Genomic DNA, 19,094 nt, shown 5'->3' with positions numbered 1-19,094 from the left:
GAGCTGAAGTCAGACGCTTAACCAACTGAGCCACCCAGGCGCCCCCCCCCCATATCTGTTATTTTTACCTTTTTATTACATGCATCTCTTTTCTCCTTGTATCATACTTATTCATGTGACCTATCATCACCTTTTCTAACCACCATAAGCGTCTCAAGAGCTGGCCCACGTCCTAATCATTTCTTGGCATAGTGCCTTACGCTTAGTAGGTGTCCAGTAAGTGTCTGCTGGGCGGAGAAGTTGATAAATGAAGTGTCCTAAACTTCTTCCTATCCCCTGCAGGTCCTAGGATAGTGCTGGGCTTTCAACAACCGAGTCCCAGAAGAATGGATGAATTAATCAGTGAGCAAAACAATGAATTAACAGATCAATAAACTAATGAGCCATTGAGCAATGGCTCGAAAGGAAGAGAGTTCATGTCTCACATGAGGGTCCAGATCTGCAGAATCAGTGTAAAGGGTGTGCATGTATGAAACAGGCTATTTCTAATCAAGTCTCCTGTTTTGTATTTAATTCTGTAACTGGTCGTGGTAGATGTAATTGCTCTCGCAGAGCATCCAAGTAAATCCTGTCCTGTGCTTTGCATCTTGTCTTGCAGGTGTGAGCGTCATCTCTTCGCCACAGTGGTGTTTGGTCCATACCTCAGCCCGGGTGAGGATGTAAAACCCCCCGCTCTGCACATGAGTGGTACAGGCCAACAGGAACATCTGGCTGCAGCCACGTCTACAGACATGTCAGCCGTGGAATAGTGTGGACGCCTCCTCTCAGCTTCTCAGGGTTTCAGTCCTTTTGGGTTTGTCTCATTGACCTTTTTTTATGGTTTTGTGGCTGGACGTTCACGACCAAGGCAGGCGCCATGGGGGATCAGCAACTATACAAGACCAATCACGTGGCCCACAGTGGTGAGAACCTTTTCTACCAACAGCCACCACTTGGCATCCACGGCGGGCTGAACCACAACTATGGGAATACAGTCGCCGGGGCTGGAATGGATGCCCCTCAGGCATCGCCCATCTCCCCCCACTTCCCTCAAGATACTCGGGATGGTCTAGGCTTGCCTGTTGGTTCCAAAAACCTTGGCCAAGTAGATACCTCGAGGCAGGGAGGGTGGGGAAGTCATACAGGACCCGGAAACCACGTCCAGCTCCGTGGCGGCCTGACCAACTCAAACATGATGTGGGGGGCACCGGCCCAGGCTGAGGCCACCGATGGCTACCAATATACCTACTCCCAGGCCAGCGAGATCCGGACCCAGAAACTCACCAGCGGTGTCCTGCACAAGCTAGACTCCTTCACCCAGGTGTTCGCCAATCAGAACCTGCGAATTCAGGTCAACAATATGGCCCAGGTGCTGCACACCCAGTCGGCAGTGATGGACGGAGCCCCTGACAGTGCCCTCCGCCAGTTGCTGGCCCAGAAACCCGTGGAGCCCCCAGCGCCGGCTATTCCTTCTCGCTACCAACAGGTGCCCCAGCAGGCTCACCCTGGTTTCGCTGGCGGGCTGTCCAAATCAACTCTCCAGGTAGGGCCGCACCCTAGCCAAGGGCATCTGTATTATGACTACCAGCAGCCACTGGCGCAGATGCCAGTGCAAGGCGGACAGCCACTGCAGGCCCCACAGATGCTGTCCCAGCACGTGCCACAGATGCAACAGCACCAGTATTACCCGCAGCCGCAACAGCAGCAAGCCGGGCAGCAGCAGATGGCCATGCAAGAAATGCAGCAGCAGCAGCAGCAGCAACAGCAGCAGCAGATTCGCCCACCACAGCCTCAGCAGCCGCAGCAGCAGCTGCAGCTACAGCAGCGGCAGGGTTCCATGCAGATACCTCAGTATTACCCATCCCAGCCCGTGATGCAGCACTTGCAAGAGCAGCAGCAGCAGCAGCAGATGCACCTACAGCCCCCTTCTTATCACAGGGACCCCCACCCGTACGCCCCAGAGCAGGCGCACGCCGTCCAGCTGATTCAGCTGGGCTCCATGCCCCAGTACTACTACCAGGAGCCCCAGCAGCCCTACAGCCACCCCCTCTGCCCACAGAGCCACCTGCCCCAGCACCAGCAGCGCGAGGACGGTCAGCCCAAGACTTACCCAAGCGACAGGCAGGCCCCGGCCATGCTGAGCTCCCACGGCGACCTGGGGCCTCCTGAGGCAGGAATGGGAGACCCGGCCAGCTCGGACCTGAACCGGCTCAGCAGTGCCCTCCCTCATCGGCCACTCCTGTCCCCCGGCGGGATCCACCTCAACAACATGGGGCCTCAGCACCAGCAGCTGTCTCCCAGTGCCCTGTGGCCCCAGGTATTCCCATGGGGGGAGTTTCTCTTGGTATCTCGGGGTGCTGCGGGGCCAGCCAGGGCTGAGTGTGTGCGGAGCCCCGTCCTCTCTGCCGCCCCTCCAGTGCCTTTTGTTCTTTTTTTATTACCCCACGAACGTTAACCTACATGTGCCAGGTGAGATCCGGGCCAGGCATGTGGAATACAAAATCAATTTCAACTCAGTCCTTGTGACAGAGGTGGCCAAAATACCACGGGAGGTCCCGGATGATGTATGTAGCAGTCAAGGCCTGAGTCAAGGGTCCAGGGATAATCCAGCAGGGGTGTCTGGCCCCCTTCGATCTGAATCCTCAGGGAATTCCTTGTGAAATTGTTTCCCCTTTGGGAAGGAGACCACGTTATGACAGCATTGCTCAAAGTATATTGCTCTGAAGAGAACTACCATGGAACGTTTAATAGATATGGCTGGGGGGTTGGGTTCTCCAGATGAATAAATGTGGCGGCAGGGGCAGGGGGGTTCATAAAGTGAGTCAAGTTGCAGTGCTGAGGGGCTTCTCAGAGCCTTTAATAGGCCCATGTGCGCCGTGAATCTCCCAGAGGGGATACCTCCTGTAGCTTCAGAGATGAAAATCTTAGCCGCCCTTGGGATCCAGGCAGTTAAACTGAGTAAGCAAAATGACTTGTCAGGAGACCATCAGGGATGTCGCCAGCTGTGCTGGCCTGGAGGACAAATGCCCCATCTCTTGGCATTCTTATTCAGGACTTTTCAAAACGGTCTAGCCAAACAAAAACTGTCTGCAGGTCTGTGGGCCACTGTCGCTAACCTTTGATAGTTTCCCAAATGGATTTGCCACAAAACGGCCCCCTGTGTGCTGGGCACTACTCATGCCTTGGTATGTTCCAGGTGCTACACCCATGTGACAACAGGTTCACGGGAGAAGGGAGCCTTGAATGGGACCAGGATAGGTGGAAAGAGGGCTCTGATGGAGGTTGGAGGCTGGAGATGAGCTTCCCTTGACTCTGTCTTGTTTGGCACTCAGGCCCAGTGGTAACTGAGAGCCTTTCTGAATATAAGAATAAGGTGACATGGCCAAAGCTGACCTGACCAGCAGGCGGCCTCCGGGCATGCTGCTGTGTCATCCAGCTCTCTGTTCCATGTCTCTCTTGGGAATGGAGCCTGTCTGTGCACAGAGTGGTGGACAGGGAGAACAGGAAGGAACAAGGTGGGGGACGGTCCTGGTGGGCTGGTGGCTGGTGGCGGCTCCTGGTATGGGCATGGTCCTGCGTTGGGGGGCTGGGGAAAGCAAGGGAAAGAAGTGTCAGGTGCACCCAGCATCCGGACATGAACTGCCGGCCCCTGTGAGCTCAGGAAGCATTCTAGAAGCGCAGACCCTGGGGGTCCCTCAGCTCAAAGACTCCTTCCATCAAAAACACACTTTTTTCTCTTTCTTTTTTCTTCCGGTGTCGTGCATGGCTCAAAATTAGATGCATCTACCTGATGGCAGAGCCCAGCCAGGGTCCCCTGAGTCAAGGTAGGATTGATGCAACGAGGCATGTGGGCATTTGGGGAGACTGGGAGGTTTTCCGGGGTTGTCTCTCACGATTCATTTTCAAACTCAGTTACTCAAAGAGGTTTGTAGGAATAATAATAGCAACTATTGTGTTTGAGCACTTACCATGTGCTAGGCACTCTATATTTTGTGTGATAAAGCCACTCAGGGTGGGTAGGATTACCATGTGCCTAGCGCATAGGCAGTGAATAGTACAGACTTGCTCCCCTCATCATGGGCATGGTAAATACTGCGCCAGAACCTGAGAAACTGCTAAGTCTGGAGCCTGAACCAGAGGACTTAGACACGTGTCTCTAAGGGAAGGCTTCTGGAATAGGCGGCCCAAGCTGACCCTAGAAAGGTGATTGGTCAGAGGAGGAAAAAACCCAGCACTCGACGGCCTAGAATGAAGCAGGTTTTGTTCAACTCTTGCACGGTTTTGAGCAAGCCCTTTCCCACTCTTGAGCCTCAGTTTTCCTTCTGTAAATTTGGCTTGGTTTGGGATAGTACACGTGGGGCCCTGGGAGCACTAGATAAATGAAATGGGTTCATTGTGGGGTGTGAGGTCTTGTGATAAGTCGTTCTTCCTCTTTCTCAACGTGTGTGTCCTCTTCGTTTGGCCCTACCCTTGAGCAGTGGCCAACCAAAAGGAGTGTTTGGGGAGCAGTTTGATGCCAAGAACAAATTGACGTGCTCCATCTGCCTGAAGGAATTCAAGAGCCTGCCTGCCCTGAATGGCCACATGCGGTCCCACGGGGGAATGAGAGCCTCCCCCAGCCTCAAACAGGTTAGCAGGAGCCAGCCCCCCCCAGCCCTTCCCAGGCCATGTGCTGCTTGCTTTGCTTTGCTGCTGTCAGACAGAGAGTGATGTGAACCCCAAGCGGGTACCTGGGGAGGCACACTCCTTCCCTGACGGGAGTGCTTAAGCTTTGACGCTAGGAGCCGGCCAGGTCAAACAGACCCCGCTTGCACCAGTTCCATGAACAAGGGTCAAAATCAGAGGGACTAGAAGTCTTTTTTAGGAGATCCCAGTCTCCCCACCTCCTAGAAAAGACAGCAAAAGAAAACATGTAGATTTTTAACTTCTGCTGCTTGAAGCACCCAAGACCAGCGTTCTCTTGGGCCTTCCAAATTAGTAGCCAATGGCCCGGGAAAGCTAACGTGACCTTCAGGCTCTCAGCCAGCATTTTCTATTCATTAGTGCACACTAGCGTTAGGCTGTAGCAATGGAAGGTCTTTAAATACGCTCAGGAGTATCCAGGGAGGATATCCATGTGGTGAACTATCTGTGCGGTTTTAGAGTTAGATTAAAATCCGACGAAGAATTTCTTAAATTCTTTGGATATTATTGATCTGAATTTAAGTCTGTGGGATTAACTCTCTGTTCTCCAAAATTTTGGCTCACCCAGGTCACTTCCATTGCCTGACCATACCAGATAAAAGAGCTTTGTCTTCCATTTGCCAGATGAGTAAACTGAGGCCCATAGAATTAAAAGGTCCTACACAAGAGCTTATGTGTTCTGTTTTGTGCCTGATCACCAGTCCATATCCTTTTCTTTAAAAGTAGTGACAACAGATGTTTAATATCTATTTTAGTTATGAGAGTGATAACAGTCTAGATTTTTTTAAATGTAGAAAATAGAATTGCATGGCCTTGTCCACTGCCAACTGGCATCACTTGAGCAAAGGACTCAGGGCCTTGCATCCTGAGTGTACCACCCCGCAGTGGTTCTCTGTCACCCACGCATGATGTACTAAAACATTTCGAAAAAGGCAAAGTGCATCCCCCCACCCCCTTGGGAAGGCTGCTCTCAGCCCAGGATCAAAGCCTTTATTGTCTGTGTAGGAGGAAGGAGAGAAGGCCCTGCCGCCTCAGCCCCAGCCGCCACTGCCTCCGCCTCCGCCGCCACCGCAGCTCCCTCCCGAGGCAGAAAGCCTCACGCCTATGGTCATGCCCGTGTCTGTCCCTGTCAAGCTTCTCCCGCCCAAGCCAGGCTCTCAGGGCTTCGCCAACAGCATCGTTGCCGCCCCCTCCACCAGAGACAAGCCAGCCAGCTCGATGTCGGACGACGAGATGCCCGTGCTCGTGAGGATGACCCTTTCTCCCCCACACTCACCCCAAGGGGCTGCCCCCCACCCGCCTGCTGTGAGTTGCTGCCCTGCCCCGCCCGCCTGGGGTGGGAACATCCCTTTGCTTTCCTGGAGATGGGGCAGCTCTTCCAGGGTCACTTGCCTGAGCTCCAATGTGGCTTGGCCTCTCAGGTTGAGCACCAACCCCCCTGCAACCATGGCTGCCTTGGGAATCCCATCCTTGTCCACACTGGCTGCTACCCAGGCAAATTGTCTGTTACTCTACCAGGCGAATTGTCTGGGTTAGATTCTGAGAGACCCGAAGGGGTTCCAAGATTAAAACAAAGATGATAACTCAGCTGGTAATCACAGCTATTAAAATACGGAAATACTATCCCAAGTAATAAAAAGCTGTTGCCCAGGGCCCTGGCTCCTCCTTCGAGATCTTCGAGCCTCCTCAAATTCAGAAGTCAAAGATGTAACCCCTGGCACAGCAGAGCCTCCACACAGCAGCCCTGGCATCCGTTCTGATGGCCAGCCTAACCAGATGCTTGATATTTTCGGTATCACACCTGCATAAATATCCTGGGAAGATATTTACTAAGGTTCCCAAAATAATTCCACTGAAAAGCACCCACCCCCAATCCCAGGAAAGCAAAGAGATTTGTGTTTCTCGCTCACTGTTAAATTCTCCTTCTCTCTCAAATTCCAATTGCTTCACCCAAGCAGCTTAGCGTGGCTCTGGGGCAGAGATCTCTGTCTCTCTCTCTCTCTCTCTCTCTCATTCGATCTCTTCCCCCCCCCACTTCCTTCCTTCCCTCCCTCCTTCGTTCTTTCTCTCTTCCTTCCTTCTTCCCTTTTTCCCTCCCCTAGGGAATCTGTAACCCACATTGTTGATGACATCAGACTTGTTCCCTCCCCACAAAGTGTATGCTGGGTCACATCTGTCCTCAGAGAATAGGTGGCTGCTGGGATCCCAGGTGGCATGAGGGTGGAGGTTGGGCCATAATAGGGGTAGGGAGAATAATGAAGAGAACTAGAAAGGGCCAGAAAGGATATTCTTTGTTCTCTGTGTAATACCAAGGCCTCAGAAGAGGAGAAGCTAATGGGGAGCCTCTGGGGGTGAGGGCTCTCATAAACCAGAAGGACCTGGAGGCCAGCAACAGGCAGAAAGATGAAATGACAGAGCCGGGCTCCCCCTTTGCCCAGGGAAGTTCCTGATTTGGTAGGAGGGACACGGTTGCTACCCCTAGAGAAGTGTCAGCCTGAAGCTGGACACAGTAAGACGCCTAGTCACATGGGGATCAGAGCCCCACGCAGCACCCCCTGCTCCAATTCAGACAGTGAGAGAAAAGCCAGGGCAGAGAAGAAACCGTGATCCCCTGCATCTGGCTGGACAGGAGCACCCCTGGGCAGCTAAAGTAACCAGGGGGCTGGGGAGGTGCGAGGGAGTTTGGTATCAGTTTGCTCAGCAGATCACCATGAGGACAGTTCTGAGCAGAGTTTTAAAGGCATTGGTGGAGCTGGCTGTGTGGAAAAGGTGAGAGAGAACTCATAAGTAAGGAGATAACGCTGAAGAAGAAGCATGTAGCTGGGATTGAGTGAACACAAGCAAGGTCCTGACATTTGACTTAAAGAAATGAAAATATCTGGGGAGGACCCCTGAGTTTTAATCCCCACTCTGCTACTAGCCAGCTGGGGAGGCAGGCAAGTGAAACCCTCCCCTCACGGAGCCTGAGTTTCCCCCCTGAGCTTGGGTTTGGACTCATCATCTCCCTCTTCTGGGGGACCTTTTAAAACCTCTGTGAGTGGTCCCGCCTCCAGAGTCTGAATAGATTGGTGGAAGTGGAACCCTGCAAATGCTTCCTGTCAGGTGACATCCAGGTGTGACATTCTGGGTGGCTTCTCTTGCCCAGGTTCTCAGAGACTTGCCTGGAGTTGAGAGTTGGAGTGACAGGACCAGAGGCTCAAGTAAAGGGAGCCCAAAAGGGACCTTTGACCCTGTGATCAGAGGTCTGGATTCCGGTGCAGGGTTGAAGTCATGCAAGGTCTGCATGTGCTCAGATGGCCTCATCAGTTACCCAGGAACAGGATATATAAAGCCTTAGGATTGCTTCCCAACTTGGGGGGCATAGATGTCCTCTCCCCATTCTCCTCAGACCTCTTTCTCCGCCTTAGCCTCAGATGGTGAGGAGCCCTCTGGTGGGGAGAGGAGACAGGTTGTGGCACTCTGGCCTAAGGAGAGCCCCCCCTGGGGGTGAGCTGGGAGCCTGAGCCAGAGTGGGGAGGGGCTCTGCCCCCTCTTCTTTCCTCACCTCTCAGTTTCTCTGGACTTCCTTCCCAGGGGCTGGGATAGCACTCCCGAAGACAATGAAACTAAGGGACAAACAAGAGGGGTGGCAGTGGGAGCCCAGAGCTGAGGGGTGACTGGAGCATGTCCATGGCCTGGAGGCAGCTGGTCACATGACCATGGCCGGCCCTTCCCATCACCCCTTGCTGCCTCCTACTCAGATGCTACCCTGGGCACAGGAATTGCCAGGAACTACAGCTGTGACAGGCACTGGCCTGCAGGGCCTGGGAGGGTGCCACAGACTGTCCAGAACTTTTCTGCAGGTATCCCCACTGCCTCTCCCAACCCCACTGCGTGGCCTCCCCAGCCACACCCAGCTCTGGGTTCTTCTGGGCTGATGCTGGCACACAACCCACGTCTGTTTCTGTTTGGCTTTGGCATGCCCTGCTTATCTATTTGTGTGCATATGTTTACTTATTAGTATATATGTATCCACGTGGCAGATCTTCCTTCCAGACTATGCTTGGTACCGCTGCCATAAAATGAACGCTGCTGACAGGAAGCAACACAGGAGAAAGGCTTGCTGCAAATGAGCTACCAGGCCTGGGAGCATAGTGAGGGGTGGTGAGGGGGGAGCTGGACCAAATCCATTTTTAGGAGAGCAGAGGGCCTTAAAGACCATAGATGGCTCTCCCTCAGCTCGTTACCTCGCAGGAGAGCCTGGTGTGTGGGTCACTGGCCCTGGGAGCCTTGGCTAGGCCTGTCCCCCTCGCCGCAGCCTCTGCCCAGCTTCCCTGAGTGGATTATTCTTGTCCCCTTCTCAGAACATGTGTTATCTGTCCCCGATGTCTGTCCCCTGGGAGCGGTGGGGAATTAAAGGGCCCACTCAGGCTGGATTCCGCTCACCAGATGGGAATGCAGTGATAAGCAATAAAGAATGTGAATTTATTCTTTCTTGCCCACCCACCATTCCTACCACCCCCATCTCTCCCCAGACATTAGGGATTTCCTCCCAACCCAGAGTTTTCTCCCCGGTCAAGCCACGGAACTCGCCCTGTGGGAAACGGATGGGGCTGCTTTTCAAGGGAGGGGATGCGGGGGAGGGGGGGCGGCGGACAAGTGGACAGGCGGCCCCCCGTTAGCACGGAGGGTCCCCTTCCCTCAACCTGTGGAAACGGCCTGCGGGGAAGGCCTGAGTGTTCGAACGGGCCCATTCTTTCCGTTCCAGGAAATTCCCAAGAAGCATCAGCCGGCCCCGGCCAAAGCCGAGGAACCCCTCAGGACGTTGCCGGAGAAGAAGAAGTTCCGGCACCGGCCCGAGCCGCTCTTCATCCCGCCACCTCCCTCCTACCCCGCCAACCCCGCCGCCGCCTCCTACTCCGGCGCCACCCTCTACCAGAGCCAGCTGCGCTCCCCGCGCGTCCTCGGGGAGCACCTGCTCCTGGACCCCGCCCACGAGCTGCCCCCCTACACGCCCCCGCCCATGCTGAGCCCCGTGCGCCAGGGCTCAGGGCTCTTCAGCAACGTCCTCATCTCGGGCCACGGCCCCGGCGCCCACCCGCAGCTGCCCCTCACGCCCCTGACGCCCACGCCGCGGGTGCTGCTGTGCCGCTCCAGTGAGTCCCCACCGCCCCTCGGGGCCTGGCCCTGCCGGGTCCCCGCCGCTGCGGGAGGGGCTCTATTCCTGCCGTGGGGGTGCATGTACCCCACCAGCTTCTGCCGTGGCCCCACTCCATGCAGCACGCCCTGGGCCGGGTGCCAGAGTCAGAATAAGTGTGCGGTGCTTACCCTCGAGGCGATCCCAGTCCAGCTGGGGAGACCCCAAAGCCGAGATTACGGTCTCTTTGGCCTAAGCTGGTGGTTCAAGTGTGCACACACTGCCTGAGCCTGTAATGTGGATAATCATCTGAGGCACCCCCGCATCAGTGTACTAAGTAGATCTACGAATGGGGTTAGGTAGTATTTGCAAGGCCAGGCTTCCACATTTTCTGAACATGCTGTGTAAAGATCAAGCACCGAGAGCCCGGTAGCCAGTATCTCTTTCTAGGGTGTGAATGGCTTCCTAGAAACAGTGAGCTTGGCAGACCAGAGTGGGGCCGCTGGCTTCCTACGCTGTGTGAGAAATGAGTAACCCTAAGCCATTTAACACCACACACCAGCCAGTTCCTTGGAAACTGCAGGGAGTAACTCTGGCATGGGTTGGGTGCGAGAGGGGTCCCAGTATGACTGTTTAGGTCGCTGCTCATTTGCTTTAGTCTCTTCGGTACCATTTCTTGTTGACCGTTAACCTCTGGTTTTGTGCTTCAGACAGCATTGATGGCAGCAACGTGACAGTCACCCCAGGGCCTGGAGAGCAGACCATTGATGTTGAACCGTAAGAAAAAGCCAATTTTATTTTTAATGCTTATTTTTTTTTTTAATTTTTTTGACGTTTATTTATTTCTGAGACAGAGAGACAGAGCATGAGCAGGGGAGGGGCAGAGAGAGAGGGAGACACAGAATCTCAAATAGGCTCCAGGCTCTGAGCTGTCTGCACAGAGCCCGATGCGGGGCTTGAACCCACGGACCGCAGGATCATGACCTGAGGTGAAGTCAGACGCTTAACCGACTGAGCCACCCAGGTGCTCCTTAATGTTTATTTATTTTTGAGAGAGAGAGAGAGAGAGAGACCGGGTCCATTGATGTTGAACCGTAAGAAAAAGCCAATTTTATTTTTAATGTTTATTTATTTTTGAGAGAGAGAGAGACAGGGTGTGAGCAGGGGAAGGGCAGAGAGAGGACGACACAGAATCTGAAGCAGTCTCCAGACTCTGAGCTGTCAGCAGAGCCCGTTGTGGGGCTCAAACCCATGAACTGCGAGATTATGACCCGAGCCGAAGTTGGACCTTTAACCGACTGAGCCACCCAGGCACCCCCCAGTTTTTTTTATTTTTTATTTTTTGTTTTAGAGAGAGAGTGTGTGTGTGCGTGTGTGCACAAGCGGGAGGAGCAGAGTGAGAGAATCTTAAGCAGGCTCCATGATCATCGAGAAGCCAGACACAGGACTTGATCCTGTGACCCTGGGATCATGACCTGAGCTGAAATCAAGAATCAGATGCTCAACTGACTGAGGATGAGGAACTTTTTTTTTTTTTTTTTAAGTTTATTTATTTATTTTGAGAAAGAGAGAGAGAGAGAGAGATGGGCAGAGAGAATCCCAGGCAGGCATCTGCACAGAGCCCGATGTGGGCCTGGACCCACAAACCACGAGATCATGACCTGAGCTGTTTAACCGACTCAGCCACCCAGGCACCCCAAGGATAAGGAACTTTGAGAAGTACCACTTAATGAGAAGTTGTAGAAATTATAGGATCACGCTATTTCTCAAGTAGTGGTGTTTCAAGGCTTTTGCCAAAGACTAACTGCATAATAAAAGCATGAAGCCCTGTATTCACTAGCTCTGTACCTCGTGTCTCTATCTCCGGCTGTATGAGCCAGTTGGGTTGTGGCCACATGCTTGCACATCCCCAGTGACATTGAGGCAGCCCTCTCAGGGTGCCCAGCTCTCTACAAGGCTCCATCCAAATGCCCTTGCTTTCCCATCCCCTCCCTAAGATTCTTGGCTGGTCGTCCAAACAGGCTTGTTGAGTACTTAAGTTGTGGGGTGGGTGGTGGGGGGTATAATGGAAGAGAAAGGTGCTGTTTTCATAGATGAGCACAGAACATACCAGGCGGTGGCATGGTGAATACACTGAGTCAGGAATCAGAAAACCGGAGTTCCAACCCCATTTTGTTACTTGACCTTGATCAAGTTAACCTTTCTAGGCTTTAGTTAACTCACCTATTAAGTGGGAATAATTGTCACTGCCTTGCTTACCTCACAGGTGTTTGTGAGATTCACATGGGATAATTTAGGTGAAAGTGGTGTGAAAGGGATAACAGATATCACCAGCACATTGTATTTGTTCCATTTTTTCCTGGTTAAATGGTGCCATCGGCCATACTCTGGGCAGCTATTGCCTTGCAATTAGCACCCTCCCTGTCTCAGTTACAGCATGCTGTGACGATCCAGGCGGGCTTCTCCCCTGCTCCCTGCAGTATCTCTTCCCGATCTTAAAGCTGTTCCTCATCCCAGTGAAAAGGCCATGCCTGGAATCTTAGGATCACACAGTGAGGAAATGCCCCTGCATTCTTCCTGCAGAAGGAATTGGTTTCCTTCTTTTTCAAGTTCCTGACAGTTGCTCTTGAGCTCAGATTGAAGACCACTCTGTTGTTTTCCTTCTTGTCATTAAAGACGCATCAACATTGGCTTGAGGTTCCAAGCAGAGATCCCAGAACTTCAGGATGTCTCCGCCTTGGCCCGGGACACACACAAGGCCACACTGGTATGGAAGCCCTGGCCAGAGCTGGAAAACCATGACCTCCAGCAAAGAGGTATTGGCCCATGGGAAGAAGTGGGTGGGAAAGGCTTGATCCTCTCGCAGGGGTCTCTGACTCCAGGATCGTTCTGTTTGTCCATGAGACTGAGATCTCTCTGATGCAGTGACTTCTCATTGTTCCCATCAGTGGAGAATCTCCTGAATTTATGCTGTTCGAGTGCGTTACCCGGTGGAGGGACCAATTCTGAATTTGCTTTGCACTCTCTCTTCGAGGCCAAAGGTGATGTGATGGTAAGGAACCGTGGAAAGAGGGTTCACAGTTAACATTCTTCGTGTCAGAATTCTGGAAAGTATTTTCCTGAGTTTGTGTTGTCCCACATACCATAAAACCAGTTGTTAAGATCGTGACCAGTCAACATGCCACCATGTTCCTTAGCTCGTTGAGTAGGTGAGGATTTAAAGCCTTCAGGGGGGACCTGCGGTTGGACTTCTGCTTAGACATCTGTTCCTAAGTAATAATTATGGTCACATCTGTCTAGAGAAATGAGAATTTCGTTTCAGCAGTCTTATAATTCCCATCAGAAAACTGGCCTCCGGTGATGGGAGGTAGAAAGCCTTACTGAAACAAGACGTGACCTATTATGCCCTGCTGATTCTTCTTCCCTCCTATGGAGTCAGCCAGTTTGGTGTTCATAGAACTGTTTTCTCCCCTAACCAAAGTGAAATGTCGCCTGTGCACCAACTGGTGTCATTCTTCCCCCTTTCGCACAGGTCTTTGGTGTCCCCAAACCAGCACTTTGGTGCCATTTTCCTAGGATCCAGAGCTGTTTGCCTGTTCCCCCCCACCCCGGATTCCTGGCAAGAGCACTCTGTCACTAACCTCAGTTTCCCCTCTAGTAAACACAGGGTTTTCGTACCAGATCTAGCCTCCTCCTTGATTTTATGAAAGTGTGCAAGTAAACAAATGTCCCAGTCCTGTCTTCTCTTGAGATTATTGGTAGCCTTCGAGGATTTTCTAGAATGTTAGAGAACTCTCCTTAATCCTTTAAGCTAAGTGTGGCAGTAAAGCACAACTCGAACTTTCCACGTGCACACAAATGACTTGGGTCATCTTGTTAAAATGCAGACTCTTATTCAGCAATTCTCAGGGCAGGGCCCAAGGTTCTGCATTTGTGACCAGCTCCGAGGGGAGATGCTTGTGCTGCTGGTCCACGGACCACACTTAGAGAAGCAAGATTGTAGACCTTGGCTCTGCCCCTAACCCATCTACTGTCCACCTCGATGTGTGCCATTTTTTTAAAAAGTCAACAAGGCTAAAGGAGGCATATTTCTAGGCTTCTCTGGAAAGACAGTGTGTAGTACAGTTATTACTAATAAAACTGTTTATGTTAAGGTGTAATTGAAACATGATTTTTCTGCAAAAACAGTTCCAAGCCACCCACTCATTTCTGTGGAGCCTCTCCCCCGAGATTCAGTCTCCATTCAGAGGAGGCCCCACCACCTCTCAGAGGCCAGGGCCTTCACCAAGGAGGGAGCGGGGTCTCGACCACCGCCTGTATTTTTTTCTGAAATGACCAACTGGCTGCAGGCACGGGCTGGGGGAAATGTTCGAGTGGTGAGCCCTGTGGGGCGCTGGCCTGAAAGGGAGCCTCAGTTAGGGGAGTCTCCCTCTGGGTTTCCTTCTGGCACCCCCAGCTCCTGCCTCTGCAATGCTGACTCCTTTTCCCTCTTAGGTAATGGCCTTCCTAGGACGCACAGCCCCGTTACTGACTCTCGCCTTTTCTCTCCCATGGGTCTGCAGGCTGCTCTGGAAATGCTGCTGCTGCGGAAGCCAGTCAGGTTAAAATGTCATCCTTTAGCAAATTACCACTATGCCGGTAGGTCGCCAGGAGCCTTGTGCCCCATTGCTTCCTGAGAGCGGGCTCTTTGCATGTTTGGTGGTGTCGCTTTTTAATAATAATATAGACCAGTCCTGTCCTAATCGCCACTCGTGAGCTCAAGGCCCCCTGGGACGCTGCTGGCGGGACAGCTGTGTCTGTTGGCTGTTTGTCTAGGCTTGGCCCCGCGTGGTTGTGCCAAGGGCTGGGTGATAGTGGTCAGTGCCTGCACATGTGGCAGTACTGGGGACAGGAACCACAGAGGGGACAGCACGGAGACAACCACACTCAGCAGCCCCTCAGCTTTGGAATCTGTAGACGTGGGTTCACATCTTGCCTTCTGGAACCTTGGCTTCCTTGCCCATGAAATGGGACTCCTACTGGATCCCTTGCAGCATTTTTTGTGACAGTTAGAGATAGTAGGTGTAGCACAATGCATGGCACGTTCTAGTAGCTCTTGTTAGTCATCTATTAATTATTGTTTGCTGTGTACGAGAAACTGTGCTAAGTGCTAAGATGAAACAGTGGCTATGACAGACATAGACAGAGTCCTGCCTCATGCAGTTTGGGGATCTGAGGAGGAAGCAGTCGTTCAATAACAGATCACACTCGTGGCAGGAGAAAGCTACTATAAATATGCATATACGGTACATGTGCACATACATGCGTGCATATGCACGTGTGTATGCGGGTACAGGTAATACGCACATTACAGGCACATGTACAGAGTGTGTCCTCTGAGGGTATGGGTTAATGATGGCATCACCAATAACACGGGAAGGAGAAAACACGTTTGAGAGTTGAGTGTAGTGAGAATCGTGAGGAGAGAAGGCAACAGATGGCTGGGGGGCCTGCGGTGACAAAACGAAGTAGAAGTCCACATCTTAATTTCCGGTACCTGGTAGACCCATCCATTCCGGGGGTCTCCACAAACCCTGCCTGGGTTCTCTATTTCAGAGGGGGCTGAATCCTCTAATACTCCCTTGATAATCATCTGAAGGTTCCTTTAGAGCTTTGGCCAGACCCTGCATAATTAGGTGCTAAGTCCTTAAGTGGGCTTGGGGACCTAGTCATACCTTTTCTAGTCCTTGGTCCCAGTGGCCAGATGTGGCCTAAGGTGAGGGCTGCTCTACATACCAGCACATTCTTGATGGGCCTGCCCCTGCCCCCCCCAGCCACCCATGCCCACCACCTTTTGCCTCACTCAATGTGCTTCTCCCGTGAGCCGGCCTTCCTGCCTGTCATCGCAGCGGGGAGTGGCCTCAGAAGCCACTCACCTGAGCACAGACAGCCCTGGATGTCCGCCTGTGGATCACTGTCAGCACACAGGCCGCTAGTGGAACTAGACAAGCACAAAATGGACACACGGATAAGAAATCCATCGTTTAATTGGGGCCTAAATGAGCCAGTTTCTTAATATTGTCTCCATCATTTCCTGCTTTCTGTCTGCCCCGAGTGTGGGTAGGAAGATGTGGGAGTTCTCTCTAATCTGCCATGGAAACAATTCAATCCTCTTAATTCCCAGCATCATCTGCTGCCCATTAAACCCTGACAGGCTGTCCAGCCTCCTGGAGCCTGTCTCAAGCTTCTTTATATAGTGGGCGAGATGGTTGATGACAGGGAGCTTCCCAACCATCTGCTGCGACTGCCCTCGGCCCTCAGGGTGACCGGGATGGCCGTCACCCCTGGGCTGGGGCAGCTCCAGCTGTGAGCAACCTCATCTGAGACCCAAATCCCCTCCAGTTCTCCCCAGCGTACTAAGCAAGCATTACATTGTTTTATGTGTGTCATGACATAATAAAATTTGGAAAGCTACGGGCTAGAGGCCACCCCCCACCCGTGAACAAAACAAAACAAAAACACTAAGATAATAGTAAGAATTTTGAAACTGGAAGCCCCTCAGCTCTGCTAAGATTACTGATCTTTTGGGGTCCATAGCTAACGTGTTCCCCATCCACGGCCTCCTTCCCCCACAGGCAGACTAGGAAACCCTCTGTTGCCTCCTGGAATCTTTTGACAACTAGGGGCAAGAGAGGTGGAGCTGAGGTATGAAGGGTTGGTATTCCACTAGCTGTGTGTCCTCAAGAAAAAGGAACTCACCTGTACTGCCAGACATCTGCCTTCTCCAGGAAGTGATCACAGACTGAGCCCCAGAGAATCTTGTAGAACTTATGAGCCAAAAGGTCAGAGATCACCGGTCTCTAAAGTCTGGCCTGACTCCATCCCTTAATAGTTTCCTTCCAGGCTACAGAGGAGGCCCCAGAGGATACCCCTAGTTACCAGCCACTACCTCCTTCCTTCGATTTGGTTCCAGGGTGTGAGTGAATCCCATCCCCATGGCCCTGTCCTGCCTTGGCCTTTGTACCAAGCCCTGTAGGGTTGCTCTCTAGTAGGACTCTGTCAGGGCGAGTCAGCATCACCCAGATACTGTCTTCTGGACCGCCTTTCACTTCGGCTCCATAGCTATGGCCAGTGTCACCCCATCCCAACTCCCCGCCCTGGAGGCAAGGCAGAACAACTGAGCTTGGGGACAGAGGCTACAAGTTTGGGAGAGACAGAGACCCAGGCCTGTGAAAATCACTTCCCTTACTTCACTCCTGACTTCTCCCATCCCATCTCAAGCCATTCAGTAAGAAAAGGAAAAAGTGACCAGTGCTGGGGCCCAGGAGAGACTCCAGTGTGGGTGGGCAGCTCACCCGAATCGGGAGACTGCTTGCCGAGGCCAGGAGAGCCCTGTACAAGATCCGTGGAGGAAGGTGCTGTTGCGGGGGCTCCCGGCACACTAATCCAAACCCGAGCACTGGGCCCAGCCCTCTCTCAGCACCCTCCACCCATGTGTGGGTAGCAGTTTGCAGAGGCTCTCCCTGTCAGCAGTTGGATTGGGTGGGGACGGCTTGAGCATCGGGGAATCAGGGTGAGGAGGACGCCTGGTTGTGATTAAGGGGCTTGCTGCATCCTTGGTTTTTCCATCGAACTGGTCATTCTTGCAGATGGGTGTGGACACTGGCCTTAGGCTTCCTGGTAAGAGTGCAAAAGAGGCCACTGTCTGGCTCCCACACAGCCCAGGTGGGCCCCAAACACCGACCCAACTCCCGACTCCAGACTTGCAGGATGCCTTGAGGAAACACCGGCTCGGTTGGGGAAGGCCTGTTTGCAGTCTTGGAAGCTTCCCAGTTTGACGAGAAGACAGAATTATGTACTCAAGAGAACGCTTTGCAAGAAACACAGCTGTAATGTCATTTTCCAGGCATTCTTAGCTCATGTTCTGGCTGGAGAGTGGTCACCTCAAGGGCAGAACCTGATAATACTTGCCGGCTTTGCCTGATACAACTCTTACAAAGAAAGAGGCAGTGGACAAGCTTGAGGTCTGGATTCGGATGGAGGCCTCCCTTCCTTCTGCCTCCGGGGGGCTCTTTGGGGTCAGCCAACTACATCCTCCACCCCCGAAAAATCATTCATCCTTTTACCCACCACGGAAAACCTTTCACAGAAATGAAGATCTGATTTAATTTAATTTTTAAGATTGTTTTAAGTTTATTTATTTATTTTGAGGCGGGGGACAGAGAGCGAGAGAATCCCAAGCAGGCCCCACGCTCTCAGCACAGAGCTGGACGTGGGCCTCGATCCCAGGAACCGTGAGATCATGACCTGAGCTGCAACCAAGAGTTGGACGCTCGACCGACTGAGCCACCCAGGCACCCCGAAGATCTGATTTAAAAACAATCCTTTTCCTGCAGTGAATGTGTCTTCCTTGTGTATGTACAATAAGAGCACCATCACAAAAGCGTTTTAAGTCTCGGGAGGATGACAGAAGGGCCCTCTTTAGAAGATTCTGTGCCCGATGCTCTCATCCCTCCGGTTCTCCTTTTAATTGCCCGGGTTTGCTATAGATTGCCCCAAATTTAGCCACAGTCCAGAGCCTGTTTCCCAGCAACTGGAGTTCAGAATATTTTTCCTCTGGATACTGTTCAGCACCAGTTTCCTTAGTTAATTAGACCCCTTGTAATTAGCCTTAATCGGCTTGTTAGGGACCCCTGCTGATAACAGCCCGATAGCCAGGAATCCCCAGGTAGTATAAACGTGCTGGGGGAATGTCAACCCACTGACCCTGTGTGCATGCTGACTGGACAGCAGGGATCCTGAAGAGGAAGAAAGGGCAGAGCAAGGGGAGGCTTAGAGGCAGCTCCCTGCCTCGGTTTCACATTTTATCCTGGGCTTTGCCCAAGACACGGTATCCAGCGAGGGCTGGCTTAGAACCTTGTCTAAAAATAAGAAAAGTGCGCCCGTCAGAGCCTCCAGGAATGAGACGCCTGAGCCTTTCCTTGACAGGATTACAGAAGGAATTCAGGGACCGGGAGCGCCTGGCAGCCGAGTAAGGCTGTGGGATTACACGTCCACAGAACAAAGAATACCAGCAAGGACCCACAGTCTTCACCAGTGCCACTAATTCATGTCAGCAGGGGACAGTGCGTGTCCCGTAGCCGTGAGCTGACTTGGAATCTCCTCTCCAAGTGGCCGGTGGCATTCATTCTGCACCTACTTAGGACCGGATGCTGCAGCCCCAGTCACAGAAGAGGAAACCGAGACCCAGAGAAGTTGAGTACGTTTGCCTGTGGCCGCAGGAACCGTGAGTGGCAGAACCAGATTTGCAGCCTGTGGTCTCCTGACTGAAGCCACC

At 52.6% G+C, this 19,094-nt stretch overlaps 1 protein-coding gene across 15 annotated transcripts in view; it reads left to right on the top strand.

The window, feature by feature from the left end:
• Positions 1–19,094, top strand: part of TRERF1 (transcriptional regulating factor 1) — a 208,907-nt gene that overhangs the window by 167,601 nt on the left and 22,212 nt on the right. For 10 of the 15 annotated variants that reach the window (XM_045498221.1, XM_045498219.1, XM_045498218.1 and 7 more), the window contains 9 exons: positions 599–2,296; positions 3,757–3,803; positions 4,458–4,608; positions 5,668–5,967; positions 9,410–9,797; positions 10,489–10,555; positions 12,455–12,594; positions 12,727–12,830; positions 14,341–14,416. In XM_045498221.1, coding sequence (XP_045354177.1) covers positions 857–2,296; positions 3,757–3,803; positions 4,458–4,608; positions 5,668–5,967; positions 9,410–9,797; positions 10,489–10,555; positions 12,455–12,594; positions 12,727–12,830; positions 14,341–14,416 — 2,713 coding nt within the window. In that variant the 5' untranslated portion in view covers positions 599–856. The remainder of the gene's footprint in view (positions 1–598; positions 2,297–3,756; positions 3,804–4,457; positions 4,609–5,667; positions 5,968–9,409; positions 9,798–10,488; positions 10,556–12,454; positions 12,595–12,726; positions 12,831–14,340; positions 14,417–19,094) is intronic. The other 5 variants (XM_045498228.1, XM_045498229.1, XM_045498227.1 and 2 more) reach the window with 2 other exon arrangements.

This window comes from Leopardus geoffroyi, chromosome B2 (genome assembly GCF_018350155.1).
Source record: "Leopardus geoffroyi isolate Oge1 chromosome B2, O.geoffroyi_Oge1_pat1.0, whole genome shotgun sequence".
Taxonomy (NCBI): domain Eukaryota; kingdom Metazoa; phylum Chordata; class Mammalia; order Carnivora; family Felidae; genus Leopardus; species Leopardus geoffroyi.
The sequence above is the reverse complement of the archived record's forward strand: the minus strand, read 5'-3'. Positions and strand labels throughout refer to the sequence as shown.